Raw genomic sequence first — 26,788 nt, forward strand, 5'->3', positions numbered from 1 at the left:
TAATCAGGTCGAACCGGGATTTGAACCCACAATTATAGGTTTCTGGCGTGCCCAAGGGACGCAACTCTGCACAGCGTTTCGCGGCGCCTTAGACGACTGGGCTACCCGTGCCCCCAATTATGTAGAGGGGAATATCCTCGTAACTCTCCATTGCTTAAAAATAATGGAGCAGAGGCCCCGCGGGGGCCGAGGTACATTATTTTTAAGGAATGGCGAGTTACGAGGATACCGTGTGCGAAATACGCATCAGTCGGAAAGCGCACGTTAAATCTCCAAAGTAAGTAAGTAAGTACGAGGATACACCCTACTTAAAACTCATCCCTAAACTTTGACAAAATATTCTGATGTGAAAAATATTTTTAAAATTCACCAGACCTCTTTGTTGACTGTATCTTTACTGCATGAGTCGCCCATGCGTGATGCACGAGGAGTGCGTTCTCTGCCGCTGTTGCACGTGCACCAAGCTCCATCGCGAGCTGACATTTACAATGCATGGTACATGGCTCTTCATAATTTCGTTGGGTCCTAAACTAGTATTTATAAATCGCTTGCACATTGTTAATACATGCTGACGGGAATAATAGGAAATATATTGCCCCGTACGAGGATATATATATTACCTGATTTGTTTTTTCTCGTCAAAGGTTTATCTAATTGCTATAAATATGAACATCGTTGTAGGTAACCCGATCTAACACAAATTATATACATATTATTTGGAGCTTTAAGCATTATGCAAAATTATGAAAATATTTAATATCTAATTTCACATCATACCTTCATGCACCGCCGCAGCTGAGGTTGACAATTGCACGACCTCAAATCAAACGATGCAGTGATTGACATCATGAGCATCGATCCACGCAATTGGGATACGATGACATGTCAACCAAGTCAGCGAACCTGACCACCCGATCCCGTTAGTCGCCTCTTACGACAAGCATGGGTTGCTGATGACCTGTTCTCACACGGATCTTCACGGGTCTAAAGCTGTTTAGAATAACATAAAGCGTTCAGTCGTTGTAACAGCGGAAAGGCACCTGTCTGTAATGGCGGTCAAGTTACGTGCAATGGAAGAATATGTTTTAGAAAGTTTTTGCTGCCGATCCAAAAGTACTTTTCAAACAAATTAACGCGCATTCGCTTGATATTCGTTGCTTAATATTCACGGAAAATGTGAATCTGTCAGTAAATTATAAATTACTTTGATGGTTGTCGTTTCTGGTTCTTTCAGTATGTCCGGTGCCAATGATTCCAACATCGTTCTTAACATTCATGAAAACGTACTGACATTAAATTGATATGGACGTTTCCGGAATTTCATCAGGCTAAAAAAGTATATCATCCGCGCTGCCAGTCGCATAGTTGCCGAATCAGCGTATGAATAAATATTGCCCCTTTGCGTCAACTCTATTTCGGAGTTAGACATTGACAGATGCTCCATGTTTTGGCATCAGCCGAGTAAGCTGAGGCTCACTTATCTATCTAAGTCATTTTGAAATAAATGTTACATTTCAATCATCATTAGGACATGTACTTTTCAGAAATGTAAGTTTCATGATATTTAGATTTGTTTCAAAATACTCTTACATAGCCCGGCTCTACTTATTTCTGCAACTGTAGTAGTGAGTCTATTTATATCTAGCATTAAAATAATCCGGCGATGTAGTATTCCTGGTCTTTTCTCAATCAGACGCTGTAGTAGGTGCGTTCTATTTAAACCAGCCACTGTAGTAGCCATGTCCTCTTATATCAGACAATGTAGTAGCTACGTTCTACTAATATCAGACGCTGTAGTTGCGGTCCTATTATATCAGACACTGTTGTAGCCGCGTTATATTTATCTCAGACGCTGTAGTTGCCGTCCTAATATATATCAGACGCTGTAGTAGAAAGCCGCTACTACATGGTCTGATATAAGAGGACGTGGCTTCTACACTGTCTAATATAAGTAGACCGCGGCTACTACATTGTCTGATAAAAGTAGACCGCGGCTACTACATGGTCTGATATAGGTAGACCGCGGCTACTACATGGTCTGATATAAGTAGACCACGGCTACTAAATGGTCTGATATAAGAGGACGTGGCTACTACATGGTCTGATATAAGTAGACCGCGGCGACTACGTTGTCTGATAAAAGTAGACCGCGGCTACTACATGGTCTGATATAAGAGGACGTGGCTACTACATGGTCTGATATAAGTAGACCGCGGCGACTATGTTGTCTGATAAAAGTAGACCACGGCTACTACATGGTCTGATATAAGTAGACCGCGGCTACTACATGGTCTGATATAAGTAGACCGCGGCTACTACATGGTCTGATATATGAGGACGTGGCTACTACATTGTCTGATATAAGTAGACCTCGGCTACTACATGGTCTGATATAAGTAGACCACGGCTACTACATGGTCTGATATAAGAGGACGTGGCTACTACATTGTCTGATATAAGTAGACCACGGCTACTACATGGTCTGATATAAGAGGACGTGGCTACTACATGGTCTGATATAAGTAGACCGCGGCGACTACGTTGTCTGATAAAAGTAGACCGCGGCTACTACATGGTCTGATATAAGAGGACGTGGCTACTACATGGTCTGATATAAGTAGACCGCGTCGACTATGTTGTCTGATAAAAGTAGACCACGGCTACTACATGGTCTGATATAAGTAGACCGCGGCTACTACATGGTCTGATATATGAGGACGTGGCTACTACATTGTCTGATATAAGTAGAAAGCGGCTACTATATTTTCTGATATAAGTAGAAAGCGGCTTCTATATTTTCTGATATAAGAAGAAAGCGGGCACTATTTTTTCTGATATAAGTAGATCGCGGCTACTATATTTTCTGATATAAGTAGAAAGCGGCTACTATATTTTCTGATTAAAGCAGAAAGCGGCTACTATATTTTCTGATATAAGTAGAAAGCGGCTACTGTATTTTCTGATATAAGTAGAAAGCGGCTACTATATTTTCTGATATAAGTAGAAAGCGGCTACTTTAATTTGAACATCCTCCGTATTCACCATAATTTGGCACCGTCGGAGTTCCACCTCTTCCCAAACTTTGCATTTCTGTGGCGTTTTTATGTCAGTGTGAGTGTCTGTGTTTCGGCTGTCCTAGCGGCGCGTGTGTGTCACTTTTTCGCAATTTCTACACACAAAAAACGAGCCGTGGACGTGTATCATTTTCTGTGTTTGGACGATGTGTTTTGCATTGATTTAGTTTCAACTTGTGTTTTTAAAGTGGTAAAGTTTCCTTTGGCCGTCATTGTAACATGCGATATCCAGAAAGTATCTGATTGGTTGTAAGCGACAAAAATATGTTTGACAACCATTCACACGTCAAAATCATGTTTGACAACACTATAATATTTGGTAAGAATAGAAACCGATTCTATGTCTGGTCAACAGTTTGTCAAACTTAAACTGGTTTGCAAACTGTTTTCGCAATGTTCACGCACCCAAGATTGTCGTGAGAAGCCAACTTCTCATTACCATCACAATACGATATATCAAAGTGGCACAGCTATTGCAGTTGTAGCTACAGCAATACTATATAGTACCAACAAGTCATACTTAACAGGGGCGGTCGGGTAGCCTAGTGGTTAAAGCGTTCGCTCGTCACGCCGAAGACCCGGGTTCGATTCCCGACATGGGTACAATTTGTGAACCCCATTTCTGGTGTCTTCCGCCGTGATATTGCTGGAATATTGCTAAAAGCGGCGTAAAACCCTACTCACTCGTTCATAATTAACACCATATTAAAACAGTGACCAGATTTACTGTTACACGAAAACACCGTTCTGTCACCCGCACATATTATTAAACAATTAGAGGGGCGGTCGGGTAGCCTAGTGGTTAAAGCGTTCTCTCGTCACGCCGAAGACCTGAGTTCTATTCCCGACATGGGTACAATGTGTGAAGCCCATTTCTGGTGTCCCCCCGCCGTGATATTGGTGGAATATTGCTTAAAGCGACGTAAAATCATACTCACTCACTCACTATTAAACAATTAGACTTAAGCGAGCGGTTATCGGTAACTCCACAATCTCTTGTTTTGAAGGTGTACGGTGGCTGTGGCTCAGCGTATCCCCTGTGTAGCGGCATATAGCTGATTACTGTTGGTGTGGTACATCAAAGCGTGACATTCGTGTGGTATCAATATACACCTTTCCATTAAGGAACAGACCCTCGAAGCTTCGTGTTCTGTTGATTACCCGCGTACATTGATGTGTTTATCTCTGACCGAATTTATGTGCATGGAATGGAGTGAAAGCATCCCAGTTGATGATAATCACTGAAGCTTTCATCTTGCAATCTGCCCTCCAAGCTACTTGACTGGCCAAGGAATGGATGGGAAAGAGGCGATCACGACCACAGGGGAGTTCTAACCTTCCCCGCTCATCTTATTACAAATGTTAAACGTTTTTTATGATGGTCATAATCATTTTGGAAGGAAACGAACAATTGGTTGTTCAATAATTCATCATGGAATACTTTCGGATATATCAAAGAAACACTAATAAACAGATATTAGGGTCCACAAAGAAGCTTTTGTAATGCTCTATTGTTAAAACATTTGAGTTATGTATGCGAACAAAGATATACCACACAACGAATCGTCAAAATCACCATAATTACGTCAGAAACACAATTACACTGACAGCCACGTTCACTAATTGACGTAATGCGGATATGTAACAGAATACGTGCAGCTTAACGTGGTGCTCTGTGTCGCTTGACGTTGTTTAATGACGTCAACAGAAAACGCGATTCACAAAAGACGTTCTCATGGGGTGGTGACGTAATGCGATGTGAAGACGTGGTATGGCGCACCTGCGATGATGCTAGGATTGTAATGTCAACGCTGTCTATTAATAATTATATATAAGTTGGATAACAATTACCAAGTTTAGAATTTCACTATCTCGATTTAGATGTGGGTAATACAAACGCAGAATTGAAACGAGGCGTTATTGTAAGGAGCCAACAGAACAACGGATTTGTATATTTTGGGACAAAAAGTGTGTTGAAAATGAATACCATCTTTTATGTGTATGTGAGTATTATTGTGAAATGAGAACAAATATATTTTGGGAAAGGGCTATACATTATCCTCAATACATAAATTTGATATGTAAATGTTATACAGGACTTGTCGACGGACATTATTTTTTACGTAAAAAACGTCTTACTTCTCATAGTGAGTGAGTTTGGGCCGCTTTTAGCAATATTCCAGCAATATCACGACGGGGGACACCAGAAATAAGCTTCACACATTGTACCTATGTGGGGATTCGAACCAGGGTCTGCAATGGGTCGACGACTTACATTACACCATGGATGAAAGAACTGACTGAATAGTGAGTGAGTGAGTTGGAATTAACGCCGCTTTTAACAGTATTCCAGTTACATCACGGTGTGTCAGCTTAATGTGGGAGGGAAGCCCGAAGTGGTGCAGGACTCAGACGTTTACCACTTCAGTGAAACCCACGGGCACGGGTATGGTGCTGACAAACCTAGAAACATAATCGGGGCGAACCGGGATTCGAACCCACAATCATAGGTTTCTGGCGTACCCAAGGGACGCAACTCTGCACAGCGAATCGCGGCGCCTTAGACAACTGTGCCACCCGTGCTCCCTGATTGAATAGACAAACATGTACTTTAAGACTGATTTAATGATAGAGTTATAATAGTGTATGGAACATATAGCAGGACACTGTTTTAGTGACAAATTTATATATAGGCCTTCCTTCCTATGCATCACATAATTCAACGGTTTTGAATAAAGATTAACAAATCTTACTGTGTATATATGCAGTTGCAGATATACTTTTAAATTAACAACGCTACAAGGTGACGTCAATTTTTCATTGCGGCGCTATAATGGAACATTTCGCCTCTTCTAGACACTGGCGGCGTTTCTTAACAAGTGAGTGAGTTAAAATTTAACGTCACATTTTCTTATCAAGTACAACGCTTGATCTGTATATATAATGTTTTATTTGGTGACTATCCGCAAATGCAATGCAAAAGTTAGCCAGCATAACGATTTCGTTCATGTGAAAAGATATAGTCAGATCGTTAAACGTTGATATTGTTTTGCGCAGTGCTGCCTTTTGGCACTTATATCGTCTAAAACATTATTTGTCAAATCAAAAACTTTATCATTATTAATATTTCAGAATGATATTGCATTAATAATATCTTTTGATATTAAATATATTCAAGTGAGATCATATATTAATGAAACGCATTGAAACAAACAGTTTTAGTGGTAGATACATTGTACACACACACACACAAAGTAGACTAAGGAGATTTGGGTTAAATATAGAGAGAAATAATCTGGTCAAATCACGTAGATACATTGTACTTTGATTGATTATCAATAATTCAACGGCGTTATGTGATATTGTATGTTTCACACACACACACACACACACACACACACACACACACACACACACACACACACAGAAGACAAAGGAGATTTGGGTTAAATATAGAGAGAAATAATCTGGTCAAATCACGTAGATACATTGTACTTTGATTGATTATCAATAATTCAACGACGTTATGTGATATTGTATGTCACACACACACACACACACACACACACACACACACACACACAAAGAAGACAAAGGAGATTTGGGTTAAATATAGAGAGAAATAATCTGGTCAAATCACGTTCAGCGTAGCCTGCTGATAACGAAATGTAAAGGGATGGATATAAGCAGGGACAGCTGTGAACTGTTTTTCGATTATTCTCAATATTCGGTGCTTCAAGACTGAGCTGAAATCAAAACAATGGCAAGGTGACCAATATAGCCCAGGAGAACTGTCTCCTCAGTGTCAGGAGGATGAGGGGTGAGATTGTCGGAGGAAACCACATGGGGGATGCTTGATTGAGACGGCATTAGCCTTCAGTCCTCACTCAACGGTTACGGTTAACTCTATTAGCTGATTCAAGGCTGTTTGGGTGACAGAGGGATCTTCCTTATTAGGAGATACGGAAACCATGGAGGTTCTCCGACTCACTCATGTGGTTTGTCAGCTTAGTTCTGAATGTCGGTTTTAAAGGGCATTTGGTAAGTTGTTTGTGAGTCGAGGTATATTTGATTTGAACTAGCATACGAAATGGTTCACGTATTATTTGGAATAACAGACACTTGACAATGCTTGCTGTGGATAAAATAATATTTGTTGTACTATTTTGATCTGTTCAGGATTAAACGAACATGGTGTTCTTTTTTTGTTTGGCTTTGATTTATATGGAACGTTATTGTGGAGAGGATCTGAACAAGATATTTATGCAGAAATAACAGTCCAGACTCTGGACTAGTCAGGATTGTTTCCTTGTTTCGCCCGTCTTGATCTTGCTATGAGACACATTGGTCTCAAGGAGTCGTATATATAACCAAAACGTACAAGTGGGAGCACATATTAAATAACATTAGAAGACACCGAATCACACCATGAATCTTTTGATTGTTTGTTGTTTAGTCAGCAGTATTCCAGCTATGTGACGGCGGTCTGTAAATAATCGAGTCTGGAGCAGATAATCCAGTGATTGACATTATGAGCATCTATCCACGCTATTGGGATATGATGACCTCTGTAAATAATCGAATGTGGACCAGACAATCTAGAGATTAATATCGCGAGCATCGATCCATCGATGACATGCATCAACCAAGTCAGCGAGCCTAACAACCCGATCCCGTTAGAATATTTTGGGGGACATTTTTTGATGGTGAAGACTGAGAAGACAATTTCATAAAACAAATATTCATGATCCCTAACTTATGTTGTTCAGTATATGATGGACTGTGTTGAGGGAGATTGTTGCTAATTATTTCTCAACATAATCCCCTCCGTGGCCACACACTTCTGCCATCGATGCTGGAGTATCCGGATCCCACTAGTGTAGAAGGGTTCCTCCTGGTGGTGTAAACAGACATCCTAAAAATGATTTCATCAAGATGTGCACAATGCTTCTCAGACAGGTCTTATCCCAAATATGATGGAGTCAAATCTGGTAAATATACGATGGGTACCCTAGTGGTTAAAGCGTTCGCTCGTCACGCCGAGGACCCGGGTGCGATTCCCGACATGGGTACAATGTGTGAAGCCCATTTCTGGTGTCAACGCCGTGATATTGGTGGAATATCAAAAACGGCGTAAAACCATACTCACTCACTCCACTCAATGCGTCGAAAGCCACAGGCATGATTTGCAGCCATGGCGACAACATACTTGTGCGCAAATGCATTGTCTTGGTGGAACAACACCTTAAGTTTAGAAGAAAAAAACAATGCATGCTGAAACCTTTGTCATGCTCTGTTCTTTCCTCAGAATGTTCACAACTCTCTCGTGAGAGATGTCTACAGTATTGGCTCTGTGTGTGTGTGTGTGTGTGTGTGTGTGTGTGTGTGTGTGTGTGTGTGTGTGTGTCTGTGTGTCTGTGTGTCTGTGTGTCTGTGTGTGTCTGTGTGTGTGTCTGTCTGTCTGTGTGTGTGTGTGTGTCTGTGTGTGTGTATTGGGTTTAACGCCGCTTTTAACAGTATAACAGTTACATCACGGCGTGTCAGCTTAATGTGGGAGGACAGCCCGAAGTGATGCAGGTCTCAGACGTTTACCACTTCGGTGAAACCCACGAGCACGGGTATGGTGCTGACAAACCTAGAAACATAATCGCGCCGAACCGGGATTCGAACCCACAATCATAGGTTTCTGGCGTGCCGCAGGGACTCAACTCTGCGCAGCGAATCGCGGCGCCTAAGACGACAGGGACACCCGTGCCCCCTATTGGCTATGTGGCGAGGGTGAGTCGTCACTACATCCATAATCATATTTTATCAACATTTAGCATAGAGGTGGCAGCTGAAGGTCTGCCTGATGTTGGGTTATCTTGGAGACTCTCTCTTCCCCTCTTGAACTCCGCTGCCCACCTCTTAACAGTGGCCAATGAAGGAGCATCATCATCTGAAGTTGACACCATGTCCTCATGGATGGTTGTTGGAGATACTTGATGACAGCGCGGTAGCCAATTTTGTTCATTTTCATGATGCCAAAAGAATTTTTTTGTATGTTGTTGTTTAACGCCGCACTTAGCAATATTACAGTTATATGACTGCCGTCTGTAAATAATCGAGTTTGGACCAGACAATCCAATGATTGACATCATGAGCATCGATCCAAGCAATTGAGATACGATGATATGCATCAACCAAGTTAGCAGCCTGACCACCCGATCCCGTTAGTCAGAACCAGGATCACATTAACGGCGAAACAAACGATTCGAAACCACGACCAGCGGGTGCTGGCACATTTAAGAGACGCAATTCCACACATCAGTCTCCGGCAAATTAAACGACCGGTTTCCCCTGTGTATCTAAGAAAATATTTCATCATTGATATTTGATCAAATAAAAGTAACTTGATCACCGGTTAATGTCACGCTATTTCAACCCTCTGCAAATAACCATGCTGTCTTTTCAAATTTTCAATTTCAATTATTAAGCCTAAAGGTATGTACCATTTGATATTTTGGTGGGTGACTTGGCTGGGATTTTGTATCAAGATTATAGATGGTTCAGCTACAGCTACGATCCCAGATATTTATTTCCTTAAATATATGAGCCGGATTTTTTTCAAGAAAAACGCTTGTCATTTTTGTGACAGGCAATTTTTTTTGTCAACACTCTGAAGCAAAATTAGTCAATGGTCATTCCCTTACAAGCAGAAGATTAACGTAACTAAGCCAAATACATTGTATGTATGTCGTCTCCACGTGTTCATAAACATACACATTTTAAAGAAGAATATAAAATCTGAATTTCACAAGTCTCCAAGCTTAGTGTTTGATGTAAGAAAAATAACGAAAAGCCGTTAGCAGATGTACAAATTGTCTTGTCACGCCTCCATGTGAGAATGATAAGTTCTGATTGGTCCACGTGATCTTCATAAACTACTGTGTAACCCGCCTTGGGGGTAATCAATTTCTCAGCGGGGAATAAATATTTTATACCCCGCCACGAGGACAACAGGCTGCACGTGGATGTCTGAGAGACAGAATACATCCTTTATACCCCGCTTCAAAGTCCTTGTATTGATACTGATGAACACTAATCTTAATACATCGACATCAACCACCCGCGTCATACATGGTAAATATATAAACATCGATCGTCAGTATATGCGACATTCGTGTAAACAGTTGTAAACTGTAAATATTCGAGTCTGGACCAGACAATCCAGTGATTGACACCATGAGCATCTATCCACGCTATTTGGATCAATGACATGCATCAACCAAGTCACCGAGCCCTAACAACCCGATCCCGTTAGTCGCCTCTTACAACAAGCATAGTCACCTTTTACGGTAAGCATGGGTTGCTGAAGACCTATTCTATCCCAGATCTTCACGGGTCTCCTCCGCAGGTGAGGTAGAAGCCACACAATACACGTGGATTGAAATAGACTCGATACGGAAGTGACATCAGTTGTTCCTTTGTTTACCATTTTGTATGGAAGGTTATGGTTGTCCACTTGGCTCGGGTAATTACTGTTAGCTGGGTATTTATAGACAGAGAAGCATCACAAGTTGTTAAACGCTATCAAGAAGTAACACATTCTGCATCATGTCACGGAATTAGGAAATGAAACTACCGAATTAAACTTTCTGACGATATATGACGTAACTGTTATATTTTTATATCCTTTATGTCTAAGCCTGTGATTAAAGTTTAAAAAAGCACACACGGCATGGTCTTACTTGCCATTTAAAATCTGATAATGATGTGTTTTATAATCGAAGAACTTGTGTGTTCAATTTCTGTGGCGATATAATTTGTTTCTTTTCGATCCACTCTATCTCATAATCTCCGGTGTCCGTCTCCTGTTCTTTGTCTGCCACGTGTCTGCGACGTTCACATTGTCGGCCTACAATGTCAGTCTACAATGTCAGCCTATTGTCTGTCAACCATGTTACTGTTTTTTTTGTCTTTCAGCAGATCGCTTCAGTCTACGAAGTTACAGGGGGCATGGGTGGTCCTGTTGTCTAAGGCGCCGAGAGTCGCTGTGCAGAGTTGCGTCCCTTTGGGCACGCCAGAAACCTATGATTGTGGGTTCGAATCCCGGTTCGCCCCGATTATGTTTCAAGTTTTGTCAGCACCTTATCCGTGCTCGTGGTTTTCACTGAAGTGGTAAACGTCTAAGACCTGTATCACTTCGGGCTTTCCTCCCACATTAAGCTGACACGCCGCAATATAACTGGAATACTGTTAAAAGCGGCGTTAAACTCACTCACTACTAAATTACAGTGTTTATGTGGCAGCATACTGTGATGATTGAGTGTTACAGTGTCACAGTGTTACCGAGTCGATTTTAAGAGGCGATTAACAGGGATCGGGTGGTCAGGCTCGCTGATTTGGAAGATGCATGTCATCGTATTCCAATCCCGACCGCGTCATAACAAAAGATGGTACTTGTTGTTACCCTGCCTGGCGCTCGGCATTAAGGGGCTAAAACAAGGACTGGTCGGCTCGGAGTCAGTATACTGTGTCTGAGAGGGGTATTCATGTTAAACTGCGGCATGGTATCTCAGTGGGCTAGAACTATGAAATAGGCATTAGTCCGGACTAGTACAAGCAGCCACACAGGAATATGGAAGTTTAGGACGGGTGTATGGAAGTTGAGGGCACTGGAGTATGATATTTGAGGACGGGAGTATGGTAGTTGAGGACGGGAGTATGGTAGTTGAGGACGGGAGTATGGTAGTTGAGGGCACTGGAGTATGGTAGTTGAGGACGGGAGTGTGGTAGTTGAGGACTGGAGTATGGTAGTTGAGGACGGGAGTATGGTAGTTGAGGACGGGAGTATGGTAGTTGAGGGCACTGGAGTATGGAAGTTGAGGACGGGAGTATGGTAGTAGAGGACGGGAGTATGGAAGTTGAGGGCACTGGACTATGGTAGTTGAGGACGGGAGTATGGTAGTTGAGGACGGGAGTGTGGTAGTTGAGGACGGGAGTACTGTAGTTGAGGACGGGACTATGGTAGTTGAGGACGGGAGTACTGTAGTTGAGGACGGGAGTGTGGTAGTTGAGGGCGGGAGTATGGTAGTTGAGGACGGGAGTGTGGTAGTTGAGGACGGGAGTATGGTAGTTGAGGACGGGAGTGTGGTAGTTGAGGACGGGAGTATGGTAGTTGAGGACGGGAGTGTGGTAGTTGAGGACGGGAGTACTGTAGTTGAGGACGGGACTATGGTAGTTGAGGACGGGACTATGGTAGTTGAGGACGGGAGTGTGGTAGTTGAGGACTGGAGTATGGTAGTTGAGGACGGGAGTATGGTAGTTGAGGACGGGAGTATGGTAGTTGAGGGCACTGGAGTATGGAAGTTGAGGACGGGAGTATGGTAGTTGAGGACGGGAGTATGGAAGTTGAGGGCACTGGACTATGGTAGTTGAGGACGGGAGTATGGTAGTTGAGGACGGGAGTGTGGTAGTTGAGGACGGGAGTACTGTAGTTGAGGACGGGACTATGGTAGTTGAGGACGGGAGTGTGGTAGTTGAGGGCGGGAGTATGGTAGTTGAGGACGGGAGTGTGGTAGTTGAGGACGGGAGTATGGTAGTTGAGGACGGAAGTGTGGTAGTTGAGGACGGGAGTATGGTAGTTGAGGACGGGAGTGTGGTAGTTGAGGACGGGAGTACTGTAGTTGAGGACGGGACTATGGTAGTTGAGGACGGGACTATGGTAGTTGAGGACGGGAGTGTGGTAGTTGAGGACGGGAGTATGGTAGTTGAGGACGGGAGTGTGGTAGTTGAGGACGGGAGTATGGTAGTTGAGGACGGGAGTATGGTAGTTGAGGGCACCGGAGTATGGAAGTTGAGGACGGGAGTATGGTAGTTGAGGACGGGAGTATGGTAGTTGAGGACGGGAGTATGGTAGTTGAGGACGGGACTATGGTAGTTGAGGACGGGAGTATGGTAGTTGTGGACGGGAGTGTGGTAGTTGAGGACGGGAGTATGGTAGTTGAGGACGGGAGTATGGTAGTTGAGGACGGCAGTGTGGTAGTTGAGGACGGGAGTACTGTAGTTGAGGACGGGAGTATGGTAGTTGAGGACGGGAGTATGGTAGTTGAGGACGGGAGTATGGTAGTTGAGGACGGGAGTATGGTAGTTGAGGACGGGAGTATGGTAGTTGTGGACGGGAGTGTGGTAGTTGAGGACGGGAGTGTGGTAGTTGAGGACGGGAGTATGGTAGTTGAGGACGGGAGTATGGTAGTTGAGGGCGGGAGTACTGTAGTTGAGGACGGGAGTGTGATAGTTGAGGACGGGAGTATGGTAGTTGAGGACGGGAGTATGGTAGTTGAGGGCGGGAGTATGGTAGTTGAGGATGGGAGTATGGTAGTTGAGGACGGGAGTATGGTAGTTGAGGACGGGAGTGTGGTAGTTGAGGACGGGAGTATGGTAGTTGAGGACGGGAGTATGGTAGTTGAGGACGGGAGTATGGTAGTTGAGGGCACTGGAGTATGGTAGTTGAGGACGGGAGTGTGGTAGTTGAGGACGGGAGTATGGTAGTTGAGGACGGGAGTATGGTAGTTGAGGACGGGAGTATGGTAGTTGAGGACGGGAGTATGGTAGTTGAGGACGGGAGTATGGTAGTTGAGGATGGGAGTATGGTAGTTGAGGACGGGAGTGTGGTAGTTGAGGACGGGAGTATGGTAGTTGAGGACGGGAGTATGGTAGTTGAGGACGGGAGTGTGGTAGTTGAGGACGGGAGTATGGTAGTTGAGGATGGGAGTATGGTAGTTGAGGACGGGAGTGTGGTAGTTGAGGACGGGAGTATGGTAGTTGAGGGCGGAAGTATGGTAGTTGAGGACGGGAGTGTGGTAGTTGAGGACGGGAGTATGGTAGTTGAGGATGGGAGTATGGTAGTTGATGACACTGGAGCCAGGAACAAGTTTTCCCGTGGCCTAACCTTTGAAGCTTGGGAAGCAGGCGTGCTGAATTATTTTATCATATCATGGCTCAAAACACTAGCTAACAAAAGAAGGCACCCTCCTTCGTCATCCGATGAAGAAACATCTCCAATAGTTAAAGGACCGTGGCATAGATTCTTGGTCATTTCACTGTGGACTGAAGTCCTTTAAAACCCGTTTGCGATACCAAAGGGCATTCAGAGTACCTGTGGTGAGGTTAAGAACGTCACACGTCTCCTCGGTGGATCCATCCTTGTGGAATATGCACGAAGACGGCAATCCGTTAATCTGCTGCAGGGTCGTCAGCAGTTTGTAAACACTCAGGTTGTTGTCTCAGTGCACAAGACACTGAATCAAGTAGAAACATCGTTGATGATCGAGCTCGCTGTCTGTCGAACATGACTGAAGAAGAGAAAGCAGCTGAATTAAAAAATCAAGGTATCACCGCAGTTAACAGATTCACCAGAAAAAGCAGATGAAAACATTGTCAATACCCAATCTTACCTATTCACTTTTTCAAACTCTTCCAAAGTCCATAAAAGCTGGTTTCTTAACATCGGAGTATAAGTTTATATCACAAACCCTCACCAGTGTCAGACATTCGGTCATTGGGCCAACACTTGCACGGGCAAGGCAAGGTGCTTCCGTTGCAGTGGAACTCATGAGATGAAGGGTGCCAACTGCGATGGAGAGTCAGAAATGTTTTTCATCCAGAATCAAACATATTGAAAATCAAGCAAACCAATAACGTATCTTACACTGAAGCAAACCCGTTCTAAGAAAGATTATTCAGCTGCCGCCTCTTCCCCAGGTCCAGTTACCACGGTAACTACGGCTTATACACAATGCCAGACTTTTGGTTAAAGGATGACCAAATTACCCTCGATGACACCATTCAGATATCTCAAAACCACCCAAAGATATCGACATCTTCCACCCAAGCAGAGAACATTCTGAGGACTTTCAGAGAACATTCAGATCAAAATCAACATTCAGAACCAGGCCCTAGAAAAGAAACAAACATTTAAGGTCGATAATAAAAAGCAAATGTGGAGAAAAGCCAGAACACTCTAACATTTGGAGTGCCTTCTCCTGTTGCAATCTTTGAAGAGGTTCAACATACTTTTGAGCCTCTGGAGATGGAGGTCAGCACTTCTTTGGGAGTAGACCTCTCGCTCAAGATGTTGAGCCTCTGTGGGCGGCTCATGTGATACCACTCAATTAAATTGCCGAGGGCTACGCAATACAATGATTTACAGTTACTTATACAATATTTTAAATCATAAGCATCATGTTTTCAGAAAAGATACTGATCATATCAGCAGAAGACAATACATTTCATTCTGCTTCAGGGGATAAAATCACTGGCGATTCTTCAATATCAGTGAGGCAGGGCATTATCCACAACCCTTTCCCGCTAAATACCCAACAAACTGTTTCTGTCCGGTCATGATAGTTTATTCCATTTTGACCAAAGGCCAAAATACAAAATAATAATAAATACACATTATTCGCATGTTTGTAGCATGGACAGATTGTTACTTCATCCCCCTTCCCAACCCACAAAATAACCAGGCCAATGACCCTCATCAATTAATGTTAAATAAATTTTTAATTTGACGTTTACACGATATACGGCTTTTCCATTGGACAAGAGGTCGGTCACATGACCGCGAAATTGACGTTCATAGGTGTATGAACGACACAATTTGACGTTCATACGACGTCCTCACGAGACCATGTTCTTGAAATGACGTAAACACTGACGGACTTCTTCCACATTCCCTAGCACGAAAACATACATAAACATTATTTCTGATCATTTAGAACCTTTAGTCTTGGTCTCAGAGTTTCAGTATACATTGAGAAATGTCAGAGAGCGTGACTGCATGATTGTTGACGAATATCCTCGCTGCGGCCCATCCTAATGAACAAACGAAAGAAAGCACATCCAAACTATCCTAGTATCGACTCGATCCGTGTCTACGCTTACAGTGACTGTCTCCAATCTATGAATTTACCCTAGTGTCTGTTTGACACATCTTATTATCACCTCTCAATGATCGGCCAGTTGATCAATGATGACTAACACGTGTAACCGCCACAGGTTCATTAACAACTTCTCCCGTCACGTTTATCTTGTCAGCCATTTTGACGTCTTGTACTTGATGTAAATGTATTACGACGCGCTGTCATTGTAACTGATTTACTGAGGTAGTTCTTTACATACCTTTCTCATCTAATGGTGATATTATTTGAACACATGTGTTGCGTAAGATGTTCCTGAAGATCAAGTTGTGCATCCGTACGGAAGCTCCGACGTTCATACAATGATTGGCGCTCACTCAATGAAGGTTCATACTCTAATGAACTCACACAAAGTGAAGGTCAGAGACGCATCACCCGGTTCGCCACAAATATCCATGGACCCATGAGAATAGGTCAGACTCTTCAGCACCCTGAAGTCTATTTCAATCCACGTGTATTGTGTGGCTTCTACCTCACCTGCTGAGGAGACCCTCCCACCAGACAATGTGTGAACGATCAATGTCAACAAATGTAGAATACTAAGGGACCCGCGAAGGTCCGGGGTAGAATAGATCTTAAGCAACCCATGCTTGCCGTAAAAGGTGACTATGCTTGTCGTTAAGACTAACGACCAACGGGATCGGGTGTTCAGGCTCGCTGTCTTGGTTGATGCATGTCATCGTATCCCAATAGCGTGGATTGATGTTTATGATGTCAATCACTGGATTGTCTGGTCCAGACTCGATTATTTACAGACCGCCGTCATAGGTGTAATATTGCTAAGTGAGGCGTTAAACAACAAACAAACAAACAAACTTTTCAACCAGTATTTCACAACACAAATCTAATAATTCAATTACAAATATTCAGTGAGGATTTCGAAAAAGTCAAATTACTGTTGACCATGTAGTCCGGTTAGAGTAAAATTTCAGTTATTAGTAACCAACGTACAGTGTCTACTTTTTTTAAATTTATTTCAATTTTTTTTCAAATTTATATTTACATATAAACTAAGCGGCAAAAGAAAGTATAGGTTGGCAATTTGTAATTTTCCTAAAAACAGCGATAACTAGTGGAAAGTGGGTATTGGGAATATGACTGCCAAGGAAAAGGTATCAAAAAACACCTCACCTCACCACCTTTGAGGGCGCTCGTGCGGTGACAAAAGAATGGTGAAACAGGTTTCCTGCCTATGGCATAAGCTGCACGTGCATGTTAGCTGTATAAATGCGTTCGTCTGCGGGGTATAACCACACGTGATGAAAGCACACAAAAGAAATGCCACGACTGTCACAGGAGCAAAGAGAGAGAGAGAGCCATCGATATGGCCGAAATGGGGGTAACACAGGTCCAAATTGCCAGAAGGTTTGGTTGTACATCATTGACAGTAGCCTGGCTGATTCAACGGTACAAGCAGACAGGGAGGACACAGGACAGGCCTAGAACCGGACGACCCCGAGTGACAACACACCGAGTGACGGTCAGATACGGCTCATTCACCTGCGAAACAGATTCGTAACGGCGACGGCGACGGCGACGGCGACGGCAGCAACAGCGTTGGGACATCCCATTAGCCAACGTACAGTACTACGACGACTTCGTGCTGCTGGAATCCGAGCGTATCGTCCTTTCCGAGGAATGGTACTGACTGATCAACATCAACGCCTGAGGCTGCGATGGGCGAGGCAGGTTCGACGCTGGCAAGTGAGAAATTGGCGTCGAGTGCTGTTTACTGATGAAAGTCGGCTTAACTTGTTTCGAAATGACGGCAGAGAACGAATTTATCGACGCAGAGGGGAACGTTTAGCTCCGGCGTGTATTCGAGAGGTCCATCCATTCGGCGGGGCAGGTGTCATGATGTGGGGCGGTATTTGTGGAGATCAGAAGACTGATTTGGTGATTTTACAGGAAAACCTGAACGCTGTGCAGTACAGAGACCAAGTGTTGCAGCCAGTTGTGCTTCCGTTCTTACAAAACCAACAGCAGGGGACATTGTTTCAACACAACAATGCCAGGCCCAATACTGCAAGACTGACTCGGAACTTTCTAAACCAGCAGAACGTTGACGTTTTCCCTGGCCTGCCCACTCAACCGATATGAATCCTATTGAACATCTGTGGGACCATCTTCACAGACAGATTAGGGCACGCCATCAGCCTCCCGTCAACAGACAAGAATTGCAGCAAGCCCTGAGAGACGAGTGGCAACGGATTCCAGTCCACGTCATCAGAAGACTGATGTCATCGATGAGGCGGCGTATCACAGCATGCATTGAAGCAGCTGGAGGTAATACACGCTATTGAGTGAGTGAGTGAGTTGGGTTTAACGCCGCCATTAACACTATTACAGTTATATCACGGCGTGCCAGCTGAATGTGGGAGGAAAGCCCGAAGTGATGCAGGTCTCAGACGTTTACCACTTCGGTGAAACCCAAGAGCACGGGTATGGTGCTGACAAACCTAGAAACATAATCGGGCGAACCGGGATTCGAACCCACAATCATAGGTTTCTGGCGTGCCAAAGGGACGCAACTCTGCACAGCGAATCGCGGCGCCTTAGATGACTTGGCCACCCGTGCCCCCAACACGCTATTGACGGCAACTTTGTCGACAATGAACTTGTAGTGTGTCTGGCAATTTTTTGGTGACATTTAAGACAACTTTTGAAAATGAAATTTTTTACCCCACCATTGTTTACCTTGAGCTTACATTACCTGTGATTGCACAATTTCATTCAAACTGTGGATGATCAATCATTTGTTACCCCTCCCTAGATTATATTATAATTCACAACAAAACCTCTTCTTGTTATTTTTTCTATCGATCATGAAACTCGACCTATACTTTCTATTGCCGCCCAGTTTAGATCCAAGGATGGTGACTCAGCTGCTAGCGCCACTGTCATTGGATCAAAAACCAAATAATCAAGTAACCAGACGATAGTCTTATGTTTACAGCAGAATCAAAGGCAATTTCAACAGCTATAGACTATATATACTCAATCTAAACTTAAATAATGCATGATATTTTCAAATTCCCCTTCCTGTCTTCAGGCCATTAAGGATATTTCAAATCAACATCCGTTTTTAAGTGAAATTATAGAATTACATAATGATCGTGCTCCTGGCCAATATGACATCGTCTTTCATCGGTTAACAAGCCATGTTGGAATCATTGGTAACACAATGGCCGTTACTCCTGTGAAGACCGCACTCAACAAATCTGTGACACAACTTCTAATCCAATACAGTGATAATAAACCTGTAATGAGATGTTAAATCAGAGATTTCTGGGTAACGAAGTGGGACATCCAAGTAGGTGTAAATAAATTACCTATAAAATCTACTATCGGCTACACCTACCTGGATTGTCAGCTCAGAGTTGTAGAGGTCATATGTGATGATGTCGTATTGGCTATTCACGCTATATTCACAAATTGTTTTTAAAAGATGAGGATCATCCGCTCTGCATCCCTTGTGATGAGAGAATTACAGTCAAGCAAAGAATCAAATTTTCATCCGCAAAGGAACGTTTCAAAAATATAAGTTCTCACTTTATTAGCTTTTTATATCAAATAGAATTGTATCATACATTTTGAAACATATGCTGTGTAATCAATACATAATATCTTTTAGAATTGGTAGAATAAATTTGATAACTGAGTTGCTGTACCCTTGAAGGTGGTTGAAGTAGTATATATGGTTGGAGGAGTGCAGCAGATGGTGGAGGCTGGGTGGATGACTGCAGCAGATGGTGGAGACTGGGTGGAGGACTGCAGCAGATGGTTGAGGTTGGGTGGAGGACTGCAGCAGATGGTTGAGGTTGGGTGGAGGACTGCAGCAGATGGTTGAGGTTGGGTGGAGGACTGCAGCAGATGGTGGAGGCTGGGTGGAGGACTGCAGCAGATGGTTGAGGTTGGGTGGAGGACTGCAGCAGATGGTGGAGGCTGAGTGGAGGTCTGCAGCAGATGGTTGAGGCTGGGTGGAGGACTGCAGCAGATGGTGGAGGCTGGGTGGAGGACTGCAGCAGATGGTGGAGGTTGGGTGGAGGACTGCAGCAGATGGTGGAGGCTGGGTGGAGGACTGCAGCAGATGGTGGAGGCTGAGTGGAGGACTGCAGGAGATGGTGGAGACTGGGTGGAAGGCTGCAGCAGATGGTGGAGACTGGGCCGAGGCTGGGTGGAGGACTGCAGCAGATTGTGGAGGCTGGGTGGAGGACTGCAGCAGATGGTGGAGACTGAGTGGAGGACTGCAGCAGATGGTGGAGGCAGGGTGGAGGACTGCAGCAGATGGTGGAGACTGGGTAGAGGACTGCAGCAGATGGTGGAGGCTGGGTGGAGGACTGCAGCAGATGGTGGAGACTCGGTGGAAGGCTGCAGCAGATGGTGAAGGCTGGGTTGAAGGATGCAGCAGATGGTGGAGGCTGGGTGGAGGACTGCAGCAGATGGTGGAGGTTGGGTGGAGGACTGCAGCAGATGGTGGAGGTTAGGTGGAGGACTGCAGCAGATGGTGGAGGCTGGGTGGAGGGCTGCAGCAGATGGTGGAGGTTGGGGGGAGGACTGCAGCAGATGGTGGAGGTTGGGTGGAGGACTGCAGCAGATGGTGGAGGTTGGGGGGAGGACTGCAGCAGATGGTGGAGGTTGGGGGGGGAGGACTGCAGCAGATGGTGGAGACTGGGTGAAGGGCTGCAGCAGATGGTTGAGGTTGGGTGGAGGACTGCAGCAGATGGTGGAGGTTGGGGGGAGGACTGCAGCAGATGGTGGAGGTTAGGTGGAGGACTGCAGCAGATGGTGGAGGCTGGGTGGAGGACTGCAGGAGATAGTGGAGACTGGGTGGAGGACTGCAGCAGATGGTGGAGGTTAGGTGGAGGACTGCAGCAGATGGTGGAGACTGGGTGGAGGACTGCAGCAGATGGTGGAGGCTGGGTGGAGGACTGCAGCAGATGGTGGAGACTGGGTGGAGGGCTGCAGCAGATAGTGGAGGTTGGGTGGAGGACTGCAGCAGATGGTGGAGGTTGGGTGGAGGACTGCAGCAGATGGTGGAGGTTAGGTGGAGGACTGCAGCAGATGGTGGAGACTTGGTGGAGGGCTGCAGCAGATGGTGGAAACTGGGTGGAGGGCTGCAGCAGATGGTGGAGGTTGGGTGGAGGACTGCAGCAGATGGTGGAGGTTGGGTGGAGTACTGCAGCAGATGGTGGAGGTTAGGTGAAGGACTGCAGCAGATGGTGGAGACTTGGTGGAGGGCTGCAGCAGATGGTGGAGACTGGGTGGAGGACAGCAGCAGATGGTGGAGGTTGGGTGGAGGACTGCAGCAGATGGTGGAGGTTGGGTGGAGTACTGCAGCAGATGGTGGAGGTTAGGTGGAGGACTGCAGCAGATGGTGGAGACTTGGTGGAGGGCTGCAGCAGATGGTGGAGACTGGGTGGAGGACAGCAGCAGATGGTGGAGGCTGGGTGGAGGACTGCAGCAAATGGTGGAGGCTGGGTGGAGGACTGCAGCAGATGGTGGAGGTGACATATGGTATAGTGACATCAAAGATTATCAGAGACAACCTCGACTCTTTGTGGTAACACACAGTTGACTGATATTTTACAACCGCTTCGCGTAGACAGGCAACATGAACCCACAAATGTTCTTGTTCTTGTATTTTATGTGCTAACTTTGTCCTGGGAGTGTGTACCGAGTTGCAGCGAGACGTACAGAACATATGCTGTGACCAGTGAGGTGAAAGTCGTCTCGTGCAAATCTGTGTCAGAATAGGTCTTCAGCAATCCATACTTGTTGTAAGGCGGTCAGACTCGCTGACCTGGTTGATGCATGTCATCGTTTCTCATTTGCGTGAATCGATGCTCATGATGTCGATCACTGGATTGTCTGGTCCAGATACGATTATTTACAGACATTTGTTTGGAACCAAATATGAGAACCTTAGGTCTGTCTCTGTTTACCGTAAGATTTCACGTATGACACGAATTACAGACCAAAATATAAAATGTATCCAAAGAGTTTGGTCATCATTGTTATCCGGGATAGAATAGGTCTTCAGCAACCCATGATTGCGACTGTGCTTGTCGTTAGAGGCGACTAATGGGATCGCTGACTTGACTGATGCATGTCATACTGTTCCAATTACGTGGATCGATGCTCATGATGTCAGTCATTGAAATGTCTGGTCCAGACTCAATTATTTACAGACCGTTGTCATATAGCTGGAATAGTGCGGCGTCAAACAACAAAGAAACAAAAATAAAATGCATATAATGTTGTGTTACAGCAGGTTAGGTTAGTGGTTTAAGCGTTCGCTCTTCACGCCGAAGACCCGGGTTCGATTCCCCACAATGGTAGGTACTCGGATCCACCGAAATTATAAGACCCGTGAAGATTCCGGGGTAGAATGGGTCTTCAGATACCCATGCTTGCCGTAAAAGGCGACTATGCTTGTCGTAAAAGGCGACTAACGGGATCGGGTGGTCAGGCTCGCCGACTTGGTTGATGCATGTCATCGATCCCAATTGCATGGATCGATGCTCATGATATAAATCACTGGATTGCGACTCACACAGCTTAAATACACGCAACAAAGAGTTCTGCTTTATTTTTAAAATATTTTCCACAAGAGAATGTTTTTTCATAGAGTTAAAATAGGGATGTGTTTTAAGTAGGGGAATATCCTCGTAACTCGGGGACACGGCTCCATTATTTCTAAGGAATGGAGAGTTACTTGGACGTTATTTATTTACGTAAAACATGCGGTGATGATCTTCATGCCAAATACGCAGTGGTGATCTTCATGCCAAATACGCAGTGGTGATCTTCATGCCAAGTATTCAGTGGTGATCTTCATGCCAAATACTCAGTGGTGATCTTCATGCCAAATACTCAGTGGTGTTATTAACCAATAGCGTAGCATGTGATATTCAAAAAACGTTTTTGGCTTCTGGTACGAGATATACATTTTAGCAAAAAAAGCGTGGCATAATCACAGAACGCATAGACATGTGATTTTTCACCAAAAGCATGGTGGACATTGGATACCGATACACGTTCTTAAGGAATCATTTTGACTTTAAATAAACTCAATATTGCCTATATCTGGGGTCGCCGTCAGTACGGCGTAAAACAACAATCAAACAGTTAAGGAAGAGGATTTATGGAAGTCAACTTCTTTATTATGAGGGGCGGTCAGGTAGCCTAGTGGTTAAAGCGTTCGCTCGTCACGCCGAAGACCCGGGTTCGATTCCCGACATTGGTACATGGGCCGTGATATTGATTGAATATTTCTAAAAGCGGCGTAGAACCATACTCACTCACTCTGTATTATGAGGAACATAATGTTTCGGAGTATATGCTTACTCCGTCATCATTCACCGAAATGTTGTGTTCCTCATAATAAAGAAGCTGACATCCATAAATCCTCTTCCTTATGTGTATTACTTCTGAATGCCTTTCAAAGACTTACCTCCAGCGAGTAACATAGCAACAACCCAATCCACCCACCTACTGCCATGAAAGTCGACCCTGTGCTTGTAAAGTAAAACGTGAGCGTCTTCTATAGAAGTAATGCAATACTTTTCATTTCCTTTTTAGACTGCTTTTAGTACTGTTGTTGGTGCAGGCCATATCAGGATCGAATCCCAAATAGTGCCATGTTCCACATCCATGTAAACCCAACTTCCTATGGAGGGGGGTGGGCCACATCAACCCTCTAGGCGGAGGCGACAGGAATCAGTTTGGAATGGATTATGCACGCATGTAATATTATTCCAGCAATATGACGGCCTAGGACCCAAATTGCGGTTTTCACACTTAATACCAATGCACGCGTCTAATCTACTCGTCAACATTCCGGAGAAGAGCATACAGGTCCCTAGAACCCAAAGGGTGTCATAGGAGTCGACTATGAATATATCTGCTACCATGTCACGCGTACATTGGGAGTCGAACTCGGATTTGAGCACTGGGCGTCCCTCCCTAGCTCGATTTTATAAACATTCATACAAGATGCATGCATTGATACATAACCAATGAATCTGTGATATTCTGTAGCAATCATATACTAGTATCTTATACCTACTGCACCGACTACCTATTGAGGGACACTGTGTCCCAGTCGTCTAAGGAGCCGAAATCACTGTTCAGAGTTGCGTCTCTTTAGATCTTTTGGAATCTAAGGAGTAATTTATTGGCAAGATAGGGCCATCAATTTCGCTATTACGTCTTTTTTTATGAAGTACGATTTCAGCCTTTTGGGTTGGTTTTTTTTGTATATACCTAAACGTATGCAGTTTTAATATCGATATTTGTGTTGGAATAGTTTGGTTTCTTGTGAACTGAACACCACGAAAATATATTGTTCTTACCCACAGCTAATTCTTTCTAAGCATAGCGGAGTTATTCCCCCTTTTCTTTGTACGTGCGTAACCTCTTTGTCGCCTTTTCACGTCATAGCGGAGAATTAGTTTTCGTCATTCACGGCGAGCAATGTTTTGCATTGAATTTATGTCGTTATACATACGCATATAACTCAATTTGATATATATATATATATATAGTCTTCAAAAAAAGAAACTTGACACTGACTTTCAAAATGCGATTGTTTCAAAATAGGACACAGAAACCATATTGAAACACTGTTTGAAGATCAATGTTCACAATGTTCAAAACATTAATCGTGTCACCTAGACAGACACACGTACACGATACAGTTAATGTCACAGGGGTACAGAAAATGTCAGTATCGGTTGTGCCCACCACGTGCATCAATCACCGCTTGACACCGACGACCCATCGATGCAATCAAGTTGTCAATAACACGCTGTTGGATGTGCTGCCATTCATGCTGAAGTGCATCAAGAAGCGCCGGAAGTGTTTGGGGCGGTGGATTCCTTCTGCGAACGCGTCGATCCAACTCGTCCCACAGATACTCAATCGGGGACAAATCTGGTGACCGGGCTGGCCAAGGTAATGTCTGGATGTTGTTGTGCTGTAAGAAGTCCTGACAAACACGTGCAATATGCGGTCGAGCGTTGTCCTGCTGGAACTGTCCGCCATGAACGTTGACGTGAGGAAGAACGTAAGGCTGTAGGATCAAGTCTCTGTAACGCACACCTGTCAATGCACCTGCCACATGCACGAGAGGCGTCCTACCACCGTGATGAATTCCGGCCCATACCATGACACTCCCGCCGCCAAATGGGACAACCTGCTGCATACTGTTGGGGGCGTAACATTCACCCCGACGTCTGTAGACACGTGTGCGCCCATCAGCACGTGTGAGTAGGAAACGGGACTCGTCAGTAAACAGTACATTTCTCCACCTTGCACGTGCCCATCTAACCCTCTGTTGGCATGACGTCGAACAGGTCTTCGTGCCAAAAGTCCAGCCTCCATCAGTCTGTTGCGTACCGTTTAATCTGATATTCTGCGTACCCCAGGGATCTGTGTGGTTGTAGACGTGGCTGTGATAGTGCGGTATCGGAGGTGTCGCAGCCGGATGTATCGATCTTGTGCTTGGGTTGTCACCCTTGGTCTTCTTGACCTTGGTCTGTCGTCAACTCTGTTGGTGTTGTTGTATCGGGTCCACAGTGCGGAGATTGTCTGTCTGGATACGCCAAAGTGCCTGGCCACTTCTTGCTGAGTTGCTCCAGCTTGTAATCTCCCAATGGCGTTGTTCGGTTGAGCTGCATTCAGTCTTGGCATTCTGTCACCGCCTCTACTGCCGTTAAAAGGACTGTATGACCAGCCGTTGATGTGGATTTTTATACCCATTTAGCAGGGGGGCCTGCATGCCTAAATTTGGATGAAGCTGTAAAATTGATCCCCAAACGCTACGTTTATGTGCTTTGCATGTGTGTTCGCGAATTATAGACACATCATCTTTCTGTTTGACTTATTTGGTTCTCATTTAATGTAATTATTTTAGATATTTGGCAAAAAGTGGTTTTACATCTATGTCAAGTTTCTTTTTTTGAAGAGTATATTTATGTCGTCCAGGTATTAGGCAGTCTCCGTAAAGCTGCTAAATAAAACAAATCGTCGCACAGTACTTTTATCGGTGTACGATAAAAAGCGGAGAAATTTCCTGTTTTTCAACGCAGAATAACTTCTCGGACAACACTTAGCAGTGTATTTTTTTTCAAACCGGTTTTATATTTGCAGTTACATTTACACCATCCGATAGGAAATTTAATATTCTACATCTAGGGCTGAGTAATTTTATAGCCGAAGGTAGCGACAGTTCCGCGTGAGCGCAATTCTCGCACACGGTTCACTTTTCCGATCTTAGGAAAAGATTAAAAAAACTCGTCATCGAACGAGCCCAGCTCTGTCACCCATTCACCACTAGACCCGTGAAGAGCTGGGGTAGAATAGGTCTTTAGGAACCCATGCTTGCCGTAAAAGACGACTATGCTTATCGTAGGAGGCGTCTAACGGATTGGGTGGTCAGGCTAGCTGACTTGGTTGATGCATGCAATCGTATCCCAATTGCGTGGCCCGATGCTCAGGATGTCAATCACTGGATTGTCTGGTCCAGACTCGATTATTTACAGACCGCCGTCATATAGCTGGAATATTGCCGAGTGCAGCATTAAACAACACACCAACAACAACATTCACTACTAGCTATAGGTAGGTTGGTTGGTTGGTTGGTTGGTTGGTTTGTTGTTTAACACCGCACTCAGCAATATTCCAGCTATATGACAGCGGTCGGTAAATAATCGAGTCTGGACCAGACAATCCAGTGATTGACATCAT

At 44.5% G+C, this 26,788-nt stretch overlaps 1 protein-coding gene across 1 annotated transcript; it reads right to left on the minus strand.

Moving 5' to 3' along the window:
- Positions 1 to 11,702: 11,702 nt before the first annotated feature.
- On the minus strand, positions 11,703 to 21,550 carry LOC125379755 (mucin-6-like). The gene is made up of 6 exons (XM_048395797.1): positions 21,267 to 21,550; positions 19,708 to 21,184; positions 19,398 to 19,508; positions 14,196 to 14,299; positions 13,467 to 13,973; positions 11,703 to 13,326 (listed from the first exon to the last, which is right to left on the minus strand). The coding sequence occupies exons 1-6, from the start codon at positions 21,548 to 21,550 to the stop codon at positions 11,703 to 11,705; spliced, it is 4,107 nt and encodes a 1,368-aa protein (XP_048251754.1).
- Between the last annotated feature and the right edge of the window lie 5,238 nt (positions 21,551 to 26,788).

The sequence above is a fragment of the Haliotis rufescens genome, unplaced genomic scaffold (genome assembly GCF_023055435.1).
Source record: "Haliotis rufescens isolate VD_foot unplaced genomic scaffold, xgHalRufe1.0.p SCAF_146, whole genome shotgun sequence".
Classification (NCBI taxonomy): Eukaryota; Metazoa; Mollusca; class Gastropoda; order Lepetellida; family Haliotidae; genus Haliotis; species Haliotis rufescens.

What these genes read in the sequence shown, in the direction of transcription:
- LOC125379755 (XM_048395797.1), bottom strand. Translation starts at nt 21,550, where the DNA reads ATGTCACCTCCACCATCTGCTGCAGTCCTCCACCCAGCCTCCACCATT. An exon ending in CTGCTGCAGCCCTCCACCAA is followed by an intron (nt 21,185 to 21,266) that starts GTCTCCACCATC and finishes CATCTGCTGCAG; the next exon opens with TCCTCCACCCAACCTCCACC. An exon ending in TACTTCAACCACCTTCAAGG is followed by an intron (nt 19,509 to 19,707) that starts GTACAGCAACTC and finishes TCTCATCACAAG; the next exon opens with GGATGCAGAGCGGATGATCC.